General features: G+C 42.8%; 1 protein-coding gene and 1 long non-coding RNA gene across 3 annotated transcripts; both read left to right on the top strand.

The window, feature by feature from the left end:
* Positions 1-407: 407 nt before the first annotated feature.
* Positions 408-2,935, top strand: LOC113347904. The gene is made up of 3 exons (XM_026591595.1): positions 408-970; positions 2,524-2,719; positions 2,840-2,935. Exons 1-3 carry the CDS (start codon positions 408-410, stop codon positions 2,933-2,935), a joined length of 855 nt encoding a protein of 284 aa, XP_026447380.1.
* A 17,149-nt stretch (positions 2,936-20,084) lies between these two features.
* LOC113294876 lies at positions 20,085-22,765 on the top strand. 2 transcript variants are annotated; one of them, XR_003332735.1, is made up of 5 exons: positions 20,085-20,351; positions 21,654-21,784; positions 21,885-22,043; positions 22,167-22,279; positions 22,369-22,765. It is a non-coding gene; the product is annotated as an uncharacterized LOC113294876 (long non-coding RNA). The 2 variants fall into 2 exon arrangements; XR_003332736.1 differs by having other exon boundaries at positions 21,654-21,788.
* Positions 22,766-24,741: the final 1,976 nt, after the last annotated feature.

Genomic DNA, 24,741 nt, shown 5'->3' with positions numbered 1-24,741 from the left:
ACTACGTGGATGACATAGTAGTCAAATCAAAAGCTCGGGAGGACCACACAGGAGTCCTACGGCAGGTATTCGAAAGGTGCCGAGATTACAAATTGAAGATGAATCCTTTGAAATGCGCTTTCGGCGTCTCGTCAGGCAAATTTCCGGGATTCCAGTTAACTGCTGAGGGGATCAAAGTGGACCCATCCAAGACTCAGGCTATCCTCACGATGCGTCCACCACGAACTGTGAAGGAGATCCAAATCTTCATGGGCAAGGTGAACTACATTCGACCTTTTATAGCTGGTTTGGCCCAGCTCGTTGCTTCATTCACCCCCTTACTGAAGAAAGGAGCAAGTTTCGTTTGGACTGCGGAACAACAGGAAGCATTTCGGAAGATTCAACGAATATTATCATCTCCAACCATCATGAAGTCTCCCATCCAAGGAAGACCGCTATGTCTCTACACTGCTTTCAGTGATACCGCCGTCGGGGATCTGCTCGCTCAAGAAGATGACGAAGGAATCGAACATCCTATATACTATTTCAATCGAACATTGAGAAATGCTGAACTCAGATATCCCAAGGCGGAAAAGTCATGTTTATCCATAATTCATTCCATTCATAAATTCAGACATTACTTGTTATCCAACAAGGTGGTGCTCATATCTAAATCTGATCATGCGAAATTTTTGCTTTCAAAACCGGTCCTGATGGGAAAGTCGGCCAAGTGGATTCTCCAAATGTCAGAGCTAGACATAACGTGTGTATCACCTAGAGCTATAAAAGGACAAGCAGTTGCAGACTTACTAGCAGCATTCCCTGGAGAAGGCACTACTGCACTACGCGAGGACCTTCCTGGAGAATTTCCAGACATCTCCGTTGTCGAAGAAGAAGCGTGGATATTATATTTTGATGGGTCTGCCGCCCCTAGCAATAACACTGGAGGGGCTGGCGTAGTCCTAATGTCTCCAACCGGTGAAGTCTCCTCGTACTCCTTCAAGCTGGACTTCCAATGCACTAACAATTCAGCAGAGTATGAAGCCTTCCTCATAGGGCTGTCATTAGCCAAGCAAGCAGGGGCCACAGTCTGGAAATAAGAGGCGACTAAGTTACAAATTAATCAAATGAATGGAGTATATGCGTTGAAGAAGGTGACACTGGCTCCGTACCAATCAGAGGCGCAAAGGTTACTAAACTACTTTGCTGACGCAACCCATGTTGGTCGCAACAACAACAGACATGCCGATTGTTTAGCCACGCTGGCATCCAAATTGCAGAGAAGGTTTAGAAGAAACCTTGACGGTGAAGAAGAGAACGGTAGAATCAACGTGGCTTTCACAATGCAAAGACACTGGAACCTACGATTGGAGAACTCCGATCATTCAGGAGCTCAACATCTCACTTTCTCAAGGAAAGGTCAGTCTCAAAACCTTGTAGAACTTCTTCATGCTTCATGGTATGCTATATCATCGAAACCCGAATGGTTCCTTATCAAGATGTCTCGGAGATGAAGAAGCTCAGCTGCAGCTTAACCGCGTTCTTGATGAAATTTGCGGACAAACGTTAGTGGTAACGCTTTATCGTCGTCTTCAACGCCTGGGCTATTACTGGCCAGAAATGGAAACTCAATCTCGTTTACTTCAAAAGTCTTGCTCTAATTGTCAAATTCCGCCGCATCAATTGGAGGTTTTCAGCGTGAGTCATGCTGGGGACTGGATAGAACCGTACATTATCTATCTTCGCGATGGAGTAACTCCTGCTAATCAAAAGGATGCCATCAAGATGAAGCAAAAGGGGAAGCGATTCGTATTTCATGAAGGGATCCTGTATCGCAAAAGTTTTGGAGGCAATCTGTTATGGTGCCTAGCCGAATTACAGATCCCAATTATGTTTAAAGAAATGCATGAAGGGGAACATCAAGGGAAGAAGAAACTGTTTCTTCAGATACACGAGAAATACTATTGGATGACCATAGAGGATGATGTAGCTGCATTTGTTCAAAGCTGCCACAAATGTCAAATTCATGGGAACCTCGTTCATGCACCTTCCGCCCCTTTACACTCGATAAGCAGTCCATGGCCATTTTATAGCTGGGGACTTGACATATTGGAAAGATCAATCCGTCGTCATCAAAGCAGCACGAGTACATCATAACTGCAACAGAATATGTTACCAAATGGGTTGAAGCCATTCCTCTACGAGGGACTACAGGAGCAACGATTGCGGCTTTCATTAAAGAGTACATCATTTTTCTGTTTGGCGTGCCTAAACATATCATCACCGATAACGGCACTCCATTCACCAACAAACAAGTACGAGAGTTGCTTGAGAGATACGGAATTAAACAAGTCTTCTCCACCATTTATTACCCCCAAGGAAACGGACAAGCTGAGAGCACCAACAAAACACTAATTCGGATTCTCAGTCGAACAGTGCATGACAATCCCAGAGAATGGCACGAACATCTACCGATGGCGCTATGGGCGTATCGAACAACACAAGAATTTATATTGGAGTTTCTCCATATTCGCTTGTTTACAGCGCAGACGCGATCCTCCCAGCAGAAATCAAGATCCCGTCAGCCAGGATTGCAGCAGCAAGTGGGGTCCACTGGAATGAAGCTGAAGCGTTGAGCTCCAGGATCGCCGAGTTAGACACTCTAGACTCCAGAAGAGGTAAAGCAGAGGAACGTGCTCAGGTGTACATAAATAAGATCTCCAGGGCATATGACAAGACTGTAAGGCCGCGTGTTTTTAAAGATGGAGATTTGGTCTTAAAGACGTCCAAGCACATTCAGCAAGACATGTCTGCACCAAAGTTCTCTCCAAAATGGGAAGGTCCTTATGTGATTACCAAGGCTTACAGTACCGTCTACTACAAGATCGTTAAGGTGGATGGAGGAAAGTTAGAAGCAGTCATCAATGGAAAATGGCCCAAGGCATATAATGCTTAATCATCATCCTATCATTGTCTCATGACATGGAAATACATGCATTCTTTTTTCATTACACATCTGAATTATCAATTTATTCAAAAATACATTAATGAAAAACTCCTTCCACCTACCAAAAAAAAAAATCAATGCAATTCATTTCTCAAAAGTGTTCAAAAAAAAAGAGATGACGTAAGCGCCATTGACAATAAGAGAATGCAGCCTAGAAGAGGTCATCCAGCAGATTATAGTTCCTTGAGAGCATCATCTTCAACCTAGTTTGGTATCTCTCTGTCCTATTCTTCATGTTTTGGATTGCCTGCTCCACCTTCTCTGATTCCGCAGCCAAAGCCTTCTCTTCCTCCAAGATAGCTTTCGCAGCAGGAACTACATTCACGAGGATACCAGCTCAATCAACCTTGATAATGTCAATATGCTACCACAACCATCCCACGTTGAACTCCATGGATTCGCAGGTAGACACCATGTTCTCCCACTTTTCGAGGTTTGATTCAGTAACGTTTCGGATAGAGATATTATCCATCTCAGCAATCATGGGAAGAAGGCAGTTTACCGTGATAACCAAAGCAGATGAACAATGTCGAACTACATTCCTGGTTGCAATATGGCCATACTTTTTCCATACTTTTTTGTATAAAGGCACAAACTCCTTCCGCACTAAGAATTCACCGACAGTTCGGTAACTGGAAGATATACATCTCATGTGGATATCGAATGAAATGCCTGCATTGGGATATTCATGAGATGAGATACCCAGATCATCATCTTCAAGATCCGCGGGGGTAGGCGTGCTTGAGTTTGAAGGCATGAGACTGTTTAAGTCGTCATCATCGATCATTGTCACACATGTTCCAGTAGGATATCCCTGTGAAAGGGGAGGTTTATTCACCTGAACATGAAGAACAAACAATTGTTCGGAAAAGTAAAATAAAGGAAAAAGTAGCAACGTTGAAATCAAGAGATGGCTCGGAATCATACCTCGGGTGCAAGTCGTGTACGTGTAGCAGAAGAGAATGTATGGTATGAAGAGGACGATCCATTGTTGTTCGACATGATGAAAAGATGGAGTTCCTGCAAAACATTGTCACGAAAAGATAAAGGGTGGTTCTAAATCCCTGTGTGCACATATATATGGAGGAAACCCTAAAGGAATACCAAATCGGCTGCAGCGAGGGTTATCCGATGAATAAGGATTCAACTGACCAAGTCGTGCTTTCTTCCAAACCTTAATCAAAGTTAGAAAGGTCGCTGGATATCTAAAAGAGAATGATTTGACCAGCTCCGGGACGTTTAAGGCATAGGGTGATATTCATCTCTACGACAAATATTTATTTATTTACTTTAGCTTAATCTTTCTAATATTCGAACTGTCACCATCTAATGCCTACCCCGCAATAGTGCAACTATTACATGCTAGGCAGGGGACTTAATGTTGAGGGTGGATTTTAGTTCAGGGCTAAAATTGTGAAACCAGTATTTAATGTCTTGACATCCTGCAAAGGATAAAGCCGTTTGATAAGTGATGAATACCTATTCACTTTATTTATTCGAAGCAATTCAATAAATATACAAAATTCACCCAGAATGGTGCATGTAGCAACAATCCCAAATATTCTGTGAATTTTAGCATTATTCATTAATGCATGATTTGCCTATTATTTCATGTGCTATTCCTAGCCAAACTCTCATTATTAGCATGGCATGACGACTGAGTGTTCACTCTCAGCAGAGTGACATGAATCTCCAAGTGCCAATTTTGAGATATGCACGAAATACCCGTACAGTATGCATCACTCTCTGACAAAGAGAATTTCGAATTGACGTGAAACAGCTCGATCAAGTGTATTTAATTTCCTTAAAGGAAATCTGGACTGTCCGTATCAGTCCCAGAAACAATCACGGCCACGCAAGTTGAACGCATGATTTAACCAGCCTAGACGAACCCCAGTAGGAGCAGGCGATCACCGTGATGAGCACCGGCGGGCCCGCTTATGCCCTAGCCGGTCGAACACACGCTATACTCCCAAACACCCGCCGAACGCCATTCCTAAAATAGGATGGACGTGTTGTTTTGGAAAAGGATCGAACGAGCGAGACTGATCAGGTCAGTCTTAAAATCATCACGACCGTCCAACTTCGCCAACCTAGTTGGACGGCTTGGACCGTCCCGCAATTGATCAGTGAAGCGTTAATGCACACATTGGCGGATCCGCTCCTCACCTACCCGATCGGCTTTCTCACGGCAATGCCATGAAGCAATAAACGTTTGCTAGAAACATGGCTGGCGTGATGCTTTAAAAGATCGCGGAAATTCCACTAGTGTCTTAAAACGATCACAACCATCCAACTTAGCCAGCATATTTAGATGACTTAGATCGCGCCTAGGACCATCAGGAAGGTGCACATATGTTCACCATCAGCCCAACGTGGGCCCCACACGGTCGGTGCTCCCAAAGGGGAAGCGTGGCTTTCCAAACTGTTTGGCCAAAGTCACGCGTGCGTGACTGTTTAAAAACCCTAATTAGGGTTTGCGACTAAGCATATTTGTCGCAGTTCGATCGCGTCCGTCCATCTTCGCCAGCCTAAACGGAGGGTGTAGATACAGATTCAAGAGGTCCCAAGGATGTCGACGTGATCACCATGGGCCCCCCTGTGCGTGTGACCATCCGACCTAGGCGAACCATGGCCGAGCGCCTTGAAACGCACGCCCGAAGGTGGCATGTCACACGACTTCCAAATCCTTTGCGGCAATGGATTTCTGTCGCAAATCGATCACGACCACTCATCTTTGCCAGTAAATTTGAGTGGCCTAGATCAAGCCTTCATGGGACTGAGAGGTATAGACGTGCACAACAACGAACCTCCTCCATGCCTGACCGATCGGTCCCACCAAAAGTAACGCCCATGCTTGAATTCGATCAAGCCAAAGAGGGATGCTTGCGCACCTCTTAAAAACCCTAATCCATCAACGGTCGTAGATATATGTCGTAAACAATCTCGTCCGTCCAACTTTGCCAGCTTGGACGGACAACCTAGGTTAAAAGCTAGACGACCAATGAAGCACCCTGGTGATCACTGTCCACCAATCTTCCACATGGAGTGATCGACCAGGGGATGGCCCACCCATGCGGCCTCCAAACAATCACTCGAAGATGGTTGGACGTGATGTTATTTTAAGACGCTTAATCCGCGACTTATTCAGTTAAGCTTTAAAACAACGATGCTTCATACATATTGAATGTTTTCGATGCATTACATGCATCGAGCATACACGATATTTCACGGCTACCAACTCCTTAAATAACTTAGCACCGTATGCTATTTCATGTGTGGGTCCCACGATCCGCTCATTCGAGACATCAAGCATGTCACAAACTGGGGGATACTTACTGGGGTATTGGTCTGGCGGTTTTTCTAGCGTGTAGCGTGCAACGCGCCCTTACAAGAACGTGTTGGGAAAAGGTGGACGGTTAACAGTGATGAGGGAAGTGGGAAAAGGTGTGATCGTGTGACAATCACCACTCCTACACGACCCCACTACTCCATCACTTCACCTCCTCCACTTTCTACGAGATGAGGGTTGCGCTCAATGACTTGTATAAATAGGTCATTCACCTATTTCCAACACAGACGGAGAGAAACCAAGTGTTGTCATAGTATTCAGAAAACACCCAGAACTGATAACTTTCATTGTCCAAGTCAGTTCATCATTATGATACAAGTCATAAACAACCAACACCTTCACAATCTCAATACCTTCTTCGTTCCCCTCCCTAAGATCAACCCCATCTCCTTCACTTTGTGACCGAAGCAAGCCTGGAACGGCCATTTCTTGGTTTAGGCCAGAATTGTATAGATTGATCTCTCGAATCAAAAACACTCCCGTGCAGTGCATTTGTTTAGGGTTTAGATTCGTTTCTCATACAAACACTCAAATTTATCAAAACCAGCAGAAATAGTTTTCACCCATAAACAGAAGGAAGGTGCATCTTTATGCCGAATCGGTTTCCTAATACAAGAAGGGGAAAAGGGATTCCCTCTTACATACACATGAGATTCAATATTTCCTAACCGACATCAAAGCCCCAACGAGTCGTGCTACCTGTGATGGACTCTCCTGACATGCTTTTTTCCGCCTCCCCTCTTGCAGATCGATAGATTCCTCACCAGCGCTACTAAGGAAGGCCAAGCTGGATGCTCTCTTCCTGGTAATATCTATATACTTCGTCTTGTTAATTTTATTTTTGTCTGTCACCATCTAATGCTTACCACGCAACAATGTCATTGTTTTGTACTAAGCAGGGGACTTAATGTTGATTTTGGTTTTTAGTTTATGGCGAAAACTGTAAGAGTCTCTACCTGACCTGGCATCAGAAGTAGTAGACCTTTATACGTCTATATTCTGCAAGGAATTTGAAGAATATATCAAAATCTGATGAGTGACTATGTCACTTCTCATATTGTATTGAAACTCAAGCTCCTAGATGAATTGTTCACTAGTATAGAGCCTAATGAGTATTTAAGCTCCTAGTTGCATTATTCACTAATGAAATGGAGCCACTTAAAAGTGATGAGTGTCTATGCCACTTTACTTACATATGTATTGAGCAATTCAGTATACTCATATATGAAATTTATCCAGAATAGTATTGGTGCATGTAGCAACAATCCCAAATTTTATGTAAATTTTATTAATATCTCGCCTGCATTATTTACTAATGCATGGCTTGCCGAGTATTTATTCGATGTTATGTTCCCCAGCTAAACTCTTGATATTGACATGACATGACAATTAATGTTCGCTCACAACGAGTAGCATAAATTTCCCGAAGTGTCAGGATTAAGATGTGCATGGAAGTACTCAATCAGAGGCACGCAAGTTACACTGCCCTCTAACATAAACTTACTGATTTTTGCATCCATGCGCAAAATTCACCAAAATTGATTGATTTTGTGACAGCTCGCAAAATTCAATTTTCAAACCTAATTTTATCAATTTGCAAAAATTAGGTTTGTGTGGCCTGCACAATATCTCGAACCCTATTGGTCGAGACCAAACCTACGCAAACTAGGAAGTTGATCCACCATGGAACTAGTAGGAGCAAATCCTACCAAAAGTCTAAAAATAAGAAATAAAAGGGAAACGACGACAAGTTAGGACAACATCCAAAGGGGCGCGACCGAGCCACTTGGCCGGCCGGTTTCCCTAGTTTGCGCCGCCTATCACCAACCGTCCATGCCTCATATTGCTGGCCGCCGGCCTCTCTTTCCCGTCGACCAATCAAATTGCTCCAAAGCCGCAGCGTGCACCTTAATTAAAGACGATTGTCTGTCAGCCCCTCTTTCCCACCATCCAATCAAATCGCTCCAAATACGCAGCCTACACTTTTAATTAAAGGTGGCCGGCCGCCCGTCTTTGGCTTTGACCAATCATATCTCTTCAACTTGGTTGGACGATATCCAAAAGGTCACAAAAGATTGGACGAACATCTGGTAGCATTTGGTAAAAAATTTGAGTATTATCTACATGCCAAAAGTTTCGTATAGATTTCTAGTATAACATACTAAAATATCATATCAATCGGATTAACGAGCTAAAAGATACAACTTAAAAGGCGAGCTAGGTCATGGCTGAAAACTGACAGAATTCCTCTTGAATTCTTCTTGAGTTTTTACTGTCGGGAAGTTTTCACCTCCTAAACAAGCTCAAAACCTAAATATTCCCGCTAGGGAAAATAGGAAATTCTTTTCTGATAAGAATGGAGGGGCGGATCATCAAAATCCGAGTTTGTATGAGAATTTTACAGCAGTTTTAATGAGGGTCTCACATCTGAATTTTCTGATTACGAAATTTCATGAATTAACACAAACTTCTGCAAATCATCTCAGTAATCCAACTTGGCTAGCCAATTTAACCGGTTTGTATTTAATTTGGGCCAACCAATAGGATGTCAAAATGGCTGCCAACCATCATTCTCCTATAGGGACCAACCACCACATCTTTAATGTACATGGTAGCTCCTGGCAGCTGCTCAAATATGACAGCCCGCCGCCTAATTTGCGCGTGATTTGTCAAAATAATTAGGTCTTGCAAGCAAGACCCACTCAACAACTTGCTACATATTTTTCACGAAAATACTCGAGAATAAAACATATCACAAACATGGGGATGTTCATCAGGGTATTGGTCTGGCGGTTTACAGCATGCAGCCTGCAACACGCCTATTATGAGAAAGTATCAGGAAAGACGGACGGTTTATAGCAGTAAAGGAGTAGTGGGTGTTGTTGATAGTGGTTTTTAGTTCAAGGCTAAAATTGTAAAATCAGTATTTAATGCGTTGTCACCCTGCAAGGGGTAAAGCCATTTGAAAAGTGACGAGTGCAAAAAAAACCTCCTCGCTAATTGAGCAATTCAATGTATATAAAATTCACTCAGAATGGTGCGTGTAGTAGCAATCCCAAATATTCTGTGATTTCTGTTCTATACCAACATTATTAATTAATGCATGATTTGCCAAGTATTTTCCGTGCTATGTTCTCAGCCGAACTCTCGTTATTGACATGACATGACGATGAAGTGTTCACTCTCAGCATAGTAGCATGAATCTCCCTAAGTGCCAATATCGAGATCTGCATGAAAATACCCACACATCTGCATCACTCTCTGACAAAGAGAATCTCGTATCGGCGCACTTTTAAGTTGGCTCGATCACGCTTGAATTCCTAAAGTAAAATCTAGACTGTTAATATCAGTCTCAGAAATAATCACGGCCACACAATTTGGCCGCATGTTTTAGCCAACCTAGACCACTCCTGGAAGAACTAGGTAATCACCGCATTGACCGTCGGTGGGCCTACTAGTGTCCCAACCAATCAGACTTTATTTAAACACATTCCAACGTTGTCAAACGCCAACCCCAAACAGGGTGATCACGCTGTTAAAAGAAGCTCGAACGAGCTAGACTGTCCAAAACAGTCTCAGAAGCATCACGAACGTCCAAGTTTGCCAGCCTGGTTGGACGGCTTGGATCCTCCTAAGAACGGTTAAGGAAGTGCTAACATGATCATTGGTGGGCCCACTAGTGCCCTTGTCGATCGACTTGCATTCGGCAAATCAATCGCTTACCCAAACATGGGCGTTCACGCTGTGTAAAATAGCTCAAATGAATTGAGACCGGCAAAGACGGTCTCAGATCGCATCACGTTCGTCCAACTTAGACGTCCTAGTTGGACGACTTAGATCGCATCTTGAGCTATCAAAGAAGCGCGGGCGTGTCCACCGGCAGCCCAGGTTTTCCCCCACTCGATCGGCTTGCCCACGGAAAGACTATAGAGCAATAAAACGTTTGCCAAAACTATGGCAGGAGTGATGCTTCTAAACCCTAATTTTGTGTCGGGGAAGTACACTAGCGTTTTAAATCGATCACGACCATCCAACTTAGTTTTGGACCATCAGGAAGGTGCACACGAGTTCACCGCCGGCCCAACACCATCCATGTTCGATCGACTTACCTGTGGGAGGTCAATAAAATATCTAATTGCTCGATCGAACTGGAGTAGCCGCGGCCGACCAAAACCCTAATTTACACTTTGCGGCAGTCACAAATTTATCGTGGCCACTCATCTTCGCCGGTCGAATCGAGTGGCCTAGATCCAATTTTGATGGACCAAGAGTTGTAGGCATGCACGCCGGCGGCTCGACTCCATGCATGCCAAATCGGTTTGTTCAAATTAGCAACTAGTGCTTGGATTCGACCAGCGAAAGTAGGGGCGTACGTAAACCCTAAATCGAACAAACGGCGTTATGCAACTGCCGCAAATCAATCGCGTTCGTCCATCTTTTCCATCTTGGTCGAACGACTCAGATTGGATTCCAGATGGCCAATAAGGTGACGCTGTGATCACCAGCGACCCTTCTTCCGTGAGGAGCAATTAGCCAAGCCACAACTTGCTCATGTGGCCTCCGAGAGATCACCCAAAGGTGGCCATTCGCGCTACTTCAACAACAGTCATTAACTGCGGCAAATCATCTCAGCCACTCAACTTGGCTATCCAATTTAAGCGGTCCAGAACTAAACTGGATCGACCGATAGGATTTTAGAATGGCCACCATTCGCCACTCTCCTATAGGAACTGGCCGACCACTCCTTGGGATGCGTGCGTAACTCCTACCAACTCCCTGAAAGAGAGCGGTCACGCTCCTTTTAAGACGCTCAATCCGTGACTGTTTCGATCGAGCTAAAAAACGGCGATGCTTCTAGCACATCGAATATTTCAACTGCTTATTCGAAAGTGATGCTTTATACACATAGATTATAAGCAATTGATTTCACAAATAACTTATCATTTTATCCTAAAAGCATTATGTGTTGATTTTAGCGGCAAGTCACACGACTTGGCCCACTTACTCGAGACATCACACATGTCGCAAACTGGGGGATACTTACTGGGGTATTGGTCTGGCGGTATACAGCGTGCGGCGTGCAACGCGCTCATTACAAGAACGTGTCAGGAAAAGATGAATGGTTAAACACGATGAAAGAAGTGGGTGAAGGAGTGACCACGTGATGATCACCATCTCCTACATAACCCCACTACTCCATCACTTAACCTTCTCCACTTCCTACGAGATCAAGGGTGCGCTCAAATGACTTGTCTAAATAAGTTTTCAACCTATTTCGACAACAAGAACACAAGTGTTATTAAAACAGTATCCAGAAAACACCAAGAATTGATAGCTTACATTCTGCAAGCCAGTTCCACATTCTGATACAACTAATAAAACAACCACACCTTTATAATTCAACATTTTGATCTCAAACACCTTCTTCGCTTCCCTCCCTAAGATCAACCCCATCTCCTTCACTTTGTGACCGAAGCGAGTCTGGAACGGCCATGTCTTGGTTTAGGACAGAATTGTACAGATTGATCTCTCGAATCTAAAGTACTCCCGTGCAGTGCATTTGTTTAGGGTTTAGATTCGTTTCTCATCCACACACACCCAAATTTACCAAAACCAGCAGAAACAGTTTTCACCCATAAACAATTGGCGACCACAATGGGAGATTTATCTCTCGGTTGCAAAATCAGTTTCTCAAGATTCATTCCAGTTTTCTCAATTTCAAAAGGGTAGATCTTAGATTCACTTCAATCATTAAATTCAACTTAGGTTCAACAACCAATCTCAATTCCGGTGTTCCATTCACTAAGAAGCTTCACAAAAATGCTTTTTCAAGCAATGCTACTGGAAATACCTTGGATAGTTGAGCACCAGTAACTCTCCCAGATGAAAGGACCAGAAAGCCGCGTGGAGACACAAGACGCGACTACTATTTATAAGAACGCAACGGCTTCTCTCGAGATCCGTATGGAGCAATCACCTTTTCTGCAACACCACAAGTGTTCTATGGAGCAAGCCAGAAATGCCTCAAAGGGTCCGCACCCAGAAAAACGAAGTGAAGATTCGCGTAGCTGTTATTCTAGCATGGAGATAGTCGACAACAAATCTCAACACCATTGGAGTCCTAAGGAGACACCTGCAGAGATCACAAAAGAAAAGGTCTATCTCTATTCCACCGCTACCACCAATTTAAAGTTAGGAATATCCGCTACCACTTCATCAACAAAACGTGTAGATCCAGAACATGGCGTAATTCCGAGAATTCGTACATATAAAACAACAAAGAAGGCTTGACCCATCTTCAAATCATCATAAAGGGTTCGCCTATTATGTCAACCCGGACAACAGCGAGACATTCCCTTAGATGTAACACCTCCGATCACCAGAGCCAGAGCCGCTGTCGCCACCAACATTTCTTCGAGTATGACTCCTCCGGTCGTCACCAGAGCAGCTACCACTTCCCCATCAGGACGAGAGACCATAGGAGCCAGAGGAGGCCAACCCCCTATCACCATTGTTGATTTAATGGAAAGACGAGAATTTCTCTCTAAGGCTCAGACGGTCATGGCTACAACTCAGAAAGAGGTACTCACTTTCCTCAAGACGCTAATGGAGCGATTACCACAAGAGTCGTGTCATCCCATAGAACCAATGAGGAGTATTTTCAACACTTTTGGCGCAAGCACTTCAACAGGGCGTGCATTCATAGGTGAAGAGATTCGTGTTGCTCTTGATCTCTCAAGGGAAAGGAATCAGCCTTCCAATTTCATCACGCGTGAGGATCTAGAACGACTTATCCAGCAGCGAGACAAAGAAAACCCGGTAGACCTGCACCAACATCGGCCTCCTTATCCTCCTGATGTGCAAAGAGTTTCTCTTCCGAGAGGATACTCCTCTCCTCAATTTTCCCTTTATGACAGAACTGCGTATCCAACTTGTGTGAGATGGTAACCGTTTTCTACAAAAGGTATTTCTTCGTATCCGAGAAAATCACCATTTCAGATTTGGGGAGGATGTTCCAACGAAACAATGAGCATCCGAATGATTATGTCAAGAGGTTCAAAATCCAGGAACTGGATTGTCATGATCCAAATATGATTGAGCAACGATTGGTGGAATTATGCATTAATAAGATGGTATTCATCTATCATGCTATGCTGGAGAATCTGCAATTTCAGATATCCTCTGGACTTCGTGAAGCTGTTAAACGCTCGGTTACAACAACACCTGCCATGCTATAAAGAACCAGGACTGCTAGGAATGAATAGCCTCATGATATTCGTGGAAGCATACATCTCACCAACGGGCAATACAATCTTCAGCCTTCTGTAAGCAGCTTCACTGAAGCAGCAAGAGGAAAACCACAAAGATACAACATCCTGCGCGTCCAAAACCTCCAACCCCAACCTCAGTACCACATACACGACTATCACAATGATAAAACAACGTCCAATATATTCCACATCTGGTTCGACGGCAACAACATCAAGGAGAGACGCTTTCAGAATTTCGTCTTTCGTAGAAGAAGTAGTTGCGTTACTGGAGGGGATCGAACCTGAGACTTAAGAGGTACATACATACTCCCCATGTCGAGAGCTTCATCATATTTGCAGAACATATTAGTTAAGCCATTCGCATGAGGGAACTTCCCTACTCCTCAAAGACACGATCCAAAGATGATAAAAGCAAAGGAGCGTCACTGAAGAGTGCTCAGCACTACCCATCTCGAAGATGCTGAATTTAGAGAGAAAGCACGCTATCGTTATGATTCCAAGATGTCCAAAGACGTAAACACTCAAGAGAGCAGACGTATTGTTAAAGACCAGGCCAGGATGTCTATAAAACACAACGAAGACGCAAAGACGACCTCATGGTCAGCAACTCATACGATCCTCATCAACGTTGGGTTCAACTCCAACTCTCATACAAATCATTTCTTCAGAAACCCAGCGTGACAACATCTATCAAGTTGAAAGCTCAGTAGATACTTGTGGTCAGGGGATTGTCACCCTCTTTTTCGTTCCATGAGGAAACATCAAGGAAGCTATCGGTTCCATCATCAGCTTCTCCCTCTAATAACGAGACGATCTCTACTGTCATATGAAAACCGCCAAGTTCTTGCAAGTAGCTACCACGCCTCTTCTTGCCGGTCTCTTTTGATCACATCTGCTGCCAAGAATCGTTGTTGCTCTTCAGAGCTTCACCATAGAAACAACCACTACGGACAGAGAGCCAAGTAACTCACGCTTGGGGACTGAGGCTCGACACAGAATCCCTTCATTGTCAAGGACTTCTTCAACACAAGAGAGACTGTCAATCAAGAAGCATGTAATTTGCAAAGGAAAATCAAACTGAAGGTTGGTCGAATCCTTAACCATTATTGTTATCTCCCCTATTTCGAATTACTGGAAGAGAGCGTTGCATGCGTTGAGATGTTACAATAGAAATGGTATTCTTTCCCATGAGGAGAAAACACGACTTGCCGGCCAGCACTATTTGTGTGTCGTTTTCCCATATGCCATATCAAAAGAATGGGAAGAACTCATTTTTTGAAATCAAGAGTTAAGGGCGCCCTCACTGTAGTTATCTCTCATGAAGCCGCTTCAACGCTCTCCCCAGAAGAAGACGCTTCAACGCACGCTCTCTCATGAAGCCGCTTCAACGCTCTCCCCAGAAGAAGCCGCTTCAATGCACGCTCTCTCATGAAGCCGCTTCAACGCGCTCCCCAGAAGAAGCCGCTTCAACGCACGCTCTCTCATGAAGCCGCTTCAACGCTCTCTCCAGAAGATGCCGCTTCAACGCACGCTCTCTCATGAAGCCACTTCAACGCTATCTCCAGAAGATGCCGCTGCAATGCATGCTCTCTCATGAAGCCGCTTCAACGCTCTCCCCAGAAGAAGCTGCTTCAACGCATGCTCTCTCATGAAGCCGTTTCAACGCTCTCTCCAGAAGATTACGCTTTAACGCACGCTCTCTCATGAAGCCGCTTCAATGCTCTCCCCAGAAGAAGCCGCTTCAACGCATGGTCTCTCATGAAGTCTCTTCAACGCTCTTCCCAGAAGAAGCCGCTTCAATGCACGCTCTCTCATGAAGCCGCTTCAACGCTCTCTCCAGAAGAATCCGCTTCAACGCACGCTCTCTCATGAAGCCGCTTCAACGCTCTCTCCAGAAGAAGCCGCTTCAACGTACGCTCTCTCATGAATCCGGTTCAACGCTCTCTCCAGAAGAAGTCGCTTCAACGTTCTCTCTCCCGAAGCCGCTTCAACACCTTACCAGCAAATGCAATGGAAGTACGTCTTTCAAGAGAAAATAAGCTCGGGATAATTACACCTGGGGACTGCCAGCACAGGATGTCTTCATGTCCCTCAACCGGTTTATTTCTAATATCAGCAATCATCACTGTTGAAGCTTTACGAGCCGCAGAAAATTCTCAACATGAAGACGTACGTGTGTATCAAAGACTCCAAAGTACAAATCAGAGATGTTTTCACGTGTCCAGCCACGCCATTAATTCTGAAGTGTAACTGGGACTGCTCATCACATCCCATTCCATGCAACCATCCAAGAACTCGGAAGACAAAGGATGTTGCTTGAAACAAAGTCCTTGAAGACTTGATAGTGGCACGACGACAACACCTCTCATCTTGTCTGCTTCACTTAACGGCTCCGGAGGATTGTTCCCATACAAGCATCCCCAGCATATCATCATCGCAATCAGAAAGAGCAAGATGACTGAAGGAAATCATCAAGCAGCCAGTACATGCTTCTTAGGGCAAGCGTCATTCGTACCCTGAAGTGCAGCTGCTTCAATGACGAAACGACCTCTCAATCACCATCTCATTGTGCCTATATCCCTTCACGAAATCAGGAAGCAGCGAGCTAGTGCACGCGGTACTCCCAGATTGCAATTACTTCTTCATATGTGTCCAATCACATCACACGCACTATTAATTGGAGATAGAGCCTCCGCGCCAAAAAATACGACTCCTGGATCTCATGTTCACGGAAGCACAACACACATGATATAAAAAATGGAAGTTACAACATGAATGACGGATTATTATTCATTCAAGCCTTGGCTCCAGCCGCATGAAACAAAGACTACTAAACATCAAAGAAGTGTTGTCAACGCCAGGGCCAATGGTGCCTTCACTAGAGTCCTCTCCAGGAGCTGCTTCAACATCCTCTCCGGAAGCCGCTTCGACACCCTTCTCGGAAGCTGCATCAACATTCTCTTTGGGAGCTTCTTCAACATCTTTTTCAGAAATTGCTTCAGCATCCCTTTAAGGATATTCCTCATGATAGGGCTCGTCCACATCAGAGTCGAGGATTACGACATCGTCATGAATAGATTGAGATCCCAACCAACCATATGCCTAATCTACTTGGGGCCAACCGACATCATGCTAGGGGAACACTCACCTGGACGCCTCATGAACGTCACATGTTCCAAAGACAGGACAACTCATCTCTTCTGGTAACATCTAACTTTGTCTCATAAGTTTTATCTTTATTTGCCACCATCTAGTGCTTACCCCGCAATAGTGTAACTATTGCGTGCAAAGCAGGGGACTTAATGTTGATGGTGGTTTTTAGTTCAAGGCTAAAATTGTAAAACCATTATTTAATGCTCTGTCACCCTGCAAAGGGTAAAGCCATTTAAAAAGTGACGAGTGCAAAAAAAACCTTCTCGCTCATTGAGCAATTCAAAGTATATGAAATTCACTCAGAATGGTGCGTGTAGTAGCAATCCCAAATATTCTGTGATTTCTGTTCTATACCAGCATTATTAATTAATGCATGATTTGCCTAGTATTTTCCGTGTTATGTTCTCAGCCGAACTCTCGTTATTGACATGACATGACGATGAAGTGTTCACTCTCAGCAGAGTAGCATGAATCTCCCGAAGTGCCAGTATCGAGATCTGCATGAAAATACCCACACATCTGCATCACTCTCTGAAAAATAGAATCTCGTATCGGCGCACTTTTAAGTTGGCTCGATCACGCTTGAATTCCTAAAGTAAAATCTAGACTGTTAATATCAGTCTCAGAAACAATCACGGCTACACAATTTGGCTGCATGTTTTAGCAAACCCAAACCACTCCTGGCAGAAGTAGGTAATCACCGAATTGACCGACGGTGGGCCTACTAGTGTCCCAACCAATCGTACTTTATTTAAACACATTCCAGCATTGTCAAACGCCAACGCTAAACAGGGTTATCACGCTGTTAAAAGAAGCTCGAAGGAGCTAGACTGTCCAAAACAGTCTCAGAAGCATCATGAAAGTCCAACTTTTCCAGCATGGTTGGACGGCTTGGATCCTCCTACGAACTGTTAAGGAAGTGCTAACATGATCATTGGCGGGCCCACTAGTTCCCTAGTTGATCGACTTGCATGCGGCAAGCCTATATAGTACTCAATCGCTTACCCAAACATGGGGGTTCAAGCTGCGTAAAATATCTCAACGAATTGAGACCGGCAAAGACAGTCTCAGAATGCATCACGTCCGTCAAACTTAGACGGCCTAGTTAGACGGCTTAGATCGGATCTTGAGCGATCAAAGAAGCGCGGGCATGTCCACCGGCAGCCCAGCTTTTACCCCACTCGATCGGTTTGCCCACGACAAGACCATAGAGCAATAAAACGTTTGCCCAAACTATGGCAGGCGCGATGCTTCTAAACCCTAATTTTGGGTCGCGGGAGTACACTAGCGTATTAAATCGATCACGACCATCCAACTTAGCCAACATATTTGGATGGCTTAGATCGCGTTTTGGACCATCAGGAAGGTGCACACGAGTTCACCGCCGTCCCAACTCTATCCATGTTCGATCGACTTACTTGTGGGAGGTCAATAAAGCATCTAATTGCTCGATCGAACTAGAGTAGTCGCGGCCGACCAAAACCCTGATTTACACTTTGCGGCAGTCGCAAATTGATCGTGGTCACTCATCTTCGCCGGCTGAATCGAGTGGCCTAGATCCAATTTTGATGGACCAAGAGTTGTAGGCATGCATGCCGGCGGCTCGGCTCCATGCATGCCCAATCGGTCTGTTCAAATTAGCACCTAGTGCTTGGATTCGACCAGCCAAAGTAGGGGCGTGCGTAAACCCTAAATCGAACAAACGGCGTTATGCAACTGCCGCAAATCAATCGCGTTCGTCCATCTTTGCCAGCTTGGTCGAACGACTCAGATTGGTTTCCAGACGGCCAATAGGGTAACGTTGTGATCATCGACGACCCTTCTTCCGTGAGGAGCAATTGGCCAAGACACAGCTTGCTCATGTGGCCTCCGAGCGATCACCCAAAAGTGGCCATTCGCGCTACTTCAACAACAGTTATTAACTGCCGCAAATCATCTCAGCCACTCAACTTGGCTAGCTAATTTAAGCGGTCCAGATCTAAACTGGATCGACCAATAGGATTTTAGAATGACCACCAGTCGCCACTCTCCTATAGGGACTGACCGTCCACTCCTTGGGATGCGTGCGTAGCTACTACCAAATCCCTGAAAGAGAGCGATCACGCTCCTTTTAAGACGCTCAATCCGTGACTGTTTCGATCGATCCCAAAAACAACGATGCTTCTAGCACATCGAATATTTCAACTGCTTATTCGAAAGCGATGCTTTATACACATCGATTATAAGCAATTGATTTCACGAATAACTTATCATTTTAGCCTAAAAGCACTATGTGATGATTTTAGCGGCAAGTCACATGACTTGGACCACTTACTTGAGACATCACACATGTCGCAAACTGGGGGATACTTATTAGGGTATTGGTCTGGCGGTATACAGTGTGCGGCGTGCAACGCGCTCATTACAAGAACGTGTCAGGAAAAGATGAACAGTTAAACACGATGAAAGAAGTGGGTGAAGCAGTGACCACGTGATGATCACCATCTCCTACACAACCCCACTACTCCATCACTTAACCTTCTCCACTTCTTACGATCAAATGACTTGTATAAATAGGTTTTCAACCTATTTCGACAACAAGAACACAAGTGTTATTAACACCGTATCCATAAAACACCAAGAACTGATAGCTTACATTCTGCAAGCCAGTTCCACATTCTGATACAAGTCATAAAACAGCTACACCTTCATAATTCAACATTTTGATCTCAAACACCTTCTTCGCTTCCCTCCCTAAGATCAACCCCATCTCCTTCATTTTGTGACCGAAGCGAGTCTGGAACGGCCATTTCTTGGTTTAGGTCAGAATTGTACAGATTGATCTCTCGTATCTAAAGTACTCTCGTGCAGTGCATTTGTTTAGGGTTTAGATTCGTTTCTCATCCACACACACCCAAATTTACCAAAACCAGCAGAAACAATTTTCACCCATAAACAGGTGTAAAGCTGACCGGTCTTCTCTTCATGACAGGGACATGGTTTTCACCAATTTTACACGATCACCACTTCTCCACTACTTAACTACCTCCACTTCATATGATATCAGTGTGTTCAACTATGACTTGTATAATAGGTTTTCAATCTATTTCAACCAACAACAGTTTTGGTTATCAACACAAGTATCCAGAAAACACCAGGAACTTATCTAGAGTACAAAACAAAGCTAGGCTAAGTTTGCATGTGTTAGTGGTGGTCAGGATTTGTCTAGACAAAGATAAATCAAGGGATGTGGTTCTCCAGGCCACCCCTTACATCACGCACGTGTGTCGTTTAGGTGATAAATCTAGAGTCGGCTCACACGCGTGGCTTGGGTGATGTTTCAGCTCCCCACTTTCCATAGCCAAAATTGGGAAGGAGAGGTAGAGAGAGAACGAAGAGGCGAAACTATTTGGTTGTCTTCCAATCTTCTTCCCTTTCGATCACCCAGTCTTCTTCTCTGTTGTCGTTAAACATGGAACACGCAGGTTCCTTTCATAGGATTATTTTTGATCATCATGTTAATCTTGGTGATGTTCTACATGATTTTGATATCCGGATTGGTTCCCAGGAAAATCAATCACAAATTTTTGGGAACAAAACCAAATTACAGGTATGATTTTGCGATTGAATCAAATATGTGTTCGTTTCAAGTAAAATTTTCTGATTAGATGTCCAGATTAAAAAAGGAATTTCAGTGTCAGTGTTACTTCCCTGATTCTCTGAAATCAGAATTTTGATCCATTAGAGGTGTCGATCTATCCTCACAAGAGATAAATCTACGATTGGATGATCACATAAAACACAATTTTACATGCCTTTAATTGTTAGGCCCGCGATGGTTCGTTTGAGTGGCTGAAAGTCTTAGGTATTGTATCGTTTCATTTTCTAATTTCTACTGAGAAATTCGAAGGGGGCAAAATCCTTTTTCAAATGAAACCCCAAACTCAAGTGAATTTTTAATTTTTCATCAGGGAAAAAGTGAACCAGCAATATTCAGAATTGTAACATCCAGTTCTTACTTTTAAGCTTTTCACTTTCTCAATTGATACCTCAAATTCAACTGAAAATTCTGAAACCCCAAATATATTTTTTTGTTTTTCATCAAAGGAAGCGTAAAACCTTTCGCAAGTTTATAGTGAATGCATGATTTTGTAATTGATTTGGGATTATAGAGTTCAGTGGTGATGTCGTCATAGAATGAAGGGGAATATGACAAGTTTATCGTGGATTCCGATTATAGTGTTCAATGGTGATGTCGAAATTCAATGAAGCGAAATATGAGAAGATTGTCTTTCTTCCGGAGGAACCACCAAATCGGGATCAGTTGAAAATGAATCTCAAAAATTATATTTGTTGAGGATTACCCATGTAAAAGTGAATCACAAAACAACTATAGATAAATCAAAGGGTTGCATGTTTTTAAGTGTTTTAGGGTTTTTGTTTGGTATTTTAAATCACTATAATTGAATGAATGCCGAATTTATTGATTGTATGCATGTGGGTTCTTCTTCACAGACATCATTTAGTCCTACTAATGTCCTTGAAATTAGTTCTGGCATGGTGAGATCAAGGTAAGGTAAGTAAATAATTTACAAAGGCTGACTACAAAATGAAATGGTTATCATTAGAAAAAAGGTTTGCGATTTCATTTACTTCTTGATTGCAAACTTCTCTAACCTTGAAACTATGAGAAATTTGTGATTATTGAGAAATTCATGTGTTTGCTTATGTATGTTAGAAGCGAAGAAAGGTTGGGCGGCCGTTATTAGTTTAGGAGTTGGCAGTGGTGATGTTATAAATCAAATGATTGTCACCCTGAGTTTGTTATGTCTAAAAATTTGTATATGCATTTGGTTTTAAGTAGAAAAAGGTTTTCTAATTAGCATAACATGAATCCTCGTACTATTTACAGGCTGCCAATGTCATTTCATTTTTGACAGAGAGTTCAGGCATATACACCCAGGTCATGGTAATCCAGTTCAAGCTTGATTTTAGATGATGAAATTCTGGCATCAAACAAAAGCAGCGTCTTTCTGATTATCAGTTGGTCCTTCACTATTTTTAGCTTCACAAAATTGATTGGTGCATGAATGATATACCGAGTGGAGCGCCAACCAATAAGTTATTGTTGATTCATGTGCAGGTGTCGAAACTTTATCCCACTTTACTTTTGCTGCGGCATAATATGACTACTGAGAGCTTTTGAGCAGCCAGGATTGTATGAACTATGAAACACATATTCCTATGCAACTTTCTGCGGCGGAAAATGACATTTACGTATTAATGGCATTTGAAGTCTAAGGTTAGTTTAGAATGGCCATTGTCAATTAAGATCTATCGTGCATACAGTTGTATTTCAGCTTTAATCTTTACATCTAAAATGAGATAGTTGTAATTTTGTTTGTTGGATTACTTATTCTTTCAGGCGGGAGTAGATCGGGACACTGTAATGGTGTATCTTATCCCTATCGATGTCAGAACACACCAATGTGAGCTAAGTGAAAGTTTTGCTATGGGACATAAAGTGGCTTGCTATCAGTATAAAATCTTAACATCCTCCATGGTGTATTATTATGTCATATATAATGTCTGTTTTTTAATTCCTTTACTGATGTGATTTGTTACAGGTTTCAATAAAATCTACCAAGGGAGTCATACTGAACTGTAGAAAAAAGGAACACAAAGTTGGGGTATTGTGATTATGAAATTCTTTTTTCAACTAATGTAATCACGAACATTCTGGATTATGATATTAAGCTCTATATTTTGCAAGGTGTTTCAATCTATCACTTTTGGTTTTCCCATTCACATGTCCAAATGGGTTAGGATTAAAAAAGAATTTCACTTTGCTCGAGCTATGTCCTATATACCATGGTGGATACTGGAATTTCGTCCAAATGGGTAAGGATTAAAAAAGAATTTCACTTTGCTCGAGCTATATCCTATATACCATGGTGGATACTGGAATTTCGGGAACTTCCTGACATTTGTTTAGTCTTTCTCAATTAATTTTTCTTTTCTTTACATTGTTTGCATATGATGTTTATTCTTATTCATTACCTATGTGGGTTTTGTCGAGGCTCTGGCGAGCGACTTAAAATCTGCTATATTTCTATGAGATAAAATCTCTAACCTACCCTGACTTGCGCGGGAAAAAAAGATTTTGTTTTCGGTTTATTCTTATTCATGAGATTGTGGTACGTGGAGTTACCAAAGACTATTGCTGGGGAAAATTCTTATAAAACATGTTCTTTGCGCCACATTCGAAGTACAAATAATAGTTGATCGTAGGACTTTGGTTTGGTGCCATACTACTATATATACTCAGCGTCTCTATGATAGCATCAGTTTAACATGTTGAAGTGTGTACTATTTTAAGTAGTTAAAGACTTCAGATTATGGTATATATATTATATTAGCTTGAATCCTTCTCAGAGATAATATGTATATAAAAATTGCTTAACTTTTTTTTTTCTCCTAGGAAATCTACATCCCTCTCCCATATTCCTGTAATTATTAAGAGTTACAATTATAATTTTAGATTTTTTTTTTCCATTCTAGGTGTCTATTTAAAAATGTATTTATACCAGTTTGGTGCTTTATGCCAATTCCCAAAAGTTGTTTACATTATAAAAATAAATCACCAAAAATGCATTCATTAAATTTCCTTGAGCTTAAGTTCATTATAAAAAAAAAACGAAGCATGCAACAGTTTGCAAGGGCTTATAATCATCGAAAACTTGAAACTCACCGCAGGTTGGGATGTTGCGGTGTATATAGCAAGAGACAGCGGGTGGGCCCCGCGCCAACCCACCTCGGAGTTACGGTGCGGCTTACCTGGAGGATCCCAACCCGCGGTGAGTGCAGACTTTCTGTACAATCAGTTTATCACGAAAAGTTTGATGACTAAGAATAATTGAAAGTCGAAACTAAAATTGCATGGGTATGTATCCCAGACAGTTTTATTTTGTTCACATTGGACGACATGAATACCAGAAGATAAATAAACATGCCCGTGCCGTTATGGCACGGGTGAAGCCCTAGTAGCTTACATTCCGCAAGTAAGTTCCACATTCTGATACAAGTCATAAAACAACCACACTTTCATAATTCATCATTCTGATTTCAACATCTTCTTCGCTTCCGTCCCTAATATCAACCCTTCTCCTTCATTTTGTGACTGAAGCAAGACTGGGACGACCATTTCTTGGTTTAGGCCAGAATTGTACAGATTGATCTCTCGAATCTAAAGTACTCATGTGCAGTACGTTTGTTTAGGGTTTAAATTCGTTTCTCGGCGGCACACCCAAATTTACCATTTCCAGCAGAATCAGTTTTTACCCCAAAACAGAAGGTTTTCTCCCATTTTAATACATCAAAAAATCGTTGTTTTTTATCTTCTCTAAACATCATCAGATTCTAAATACTGTGTGTTCTTAGTTGGGCCAAGGGAGTACAACTCTTGAATCCAACGACGTAGTTAGAGCTTCATACTATCCTGAAAGCAATATTTCATTGACCAATTGTACTCACCAAGTTATTGGGAAGGGTCGAAATAATTGTTGAAAAGAATCTCAAGGCCTTGAAGTTCAGTGTACAACATTCTTTTCTGTTATTTATTTTCATCCTCTGGTACCCAAATTTCCAACAAATAAAACCGTGAAATTGGTGCTTGTCTCTGAATCCTAGTTAGCAAGTTCGCGAATGATTCGCGAATCATTCGCGAATTTTTCCGTTTCACGAATTTTACCGTCTTATTCGCGTACGTTTGCAACTCCGAACCCAAGTCGCGTATTATGTGGCATTCCCGGATTATTCACGAACCGTTCACGAATTTTACGTTTCCCGAATGATACGTCCGCTTAATTCGCCATAAATTCTTTAGCTTTTACTTTTCAAACTTCAAAGACTCCACTTTTTTGCTTTACTGCCTCCCGAGCATACACGACCGAATATTAGACGTGTTGTAATTTTTATGAAACAAAAACGACTGAAGAGAT

This window comes from Papaver somniferum, chromosome 1 (assembly GCF_003573695.1).
Source record: "Papaver somniferum cultivar HN1 chromosome 1, ASM357369v1, whole genome shotgun sequence".
Taxonomy (NCBI): Eukaryota; Viridiplantae; Streptophyta; class Magnoliopsida; order Ranunculales; family Papaveraceae; genus Papaver; species Papaver somniferum.
Note: the sequence above shows the minus strand (reverse complement) of the source record. Positions and strands in the feature narration are given on the sequence as shown.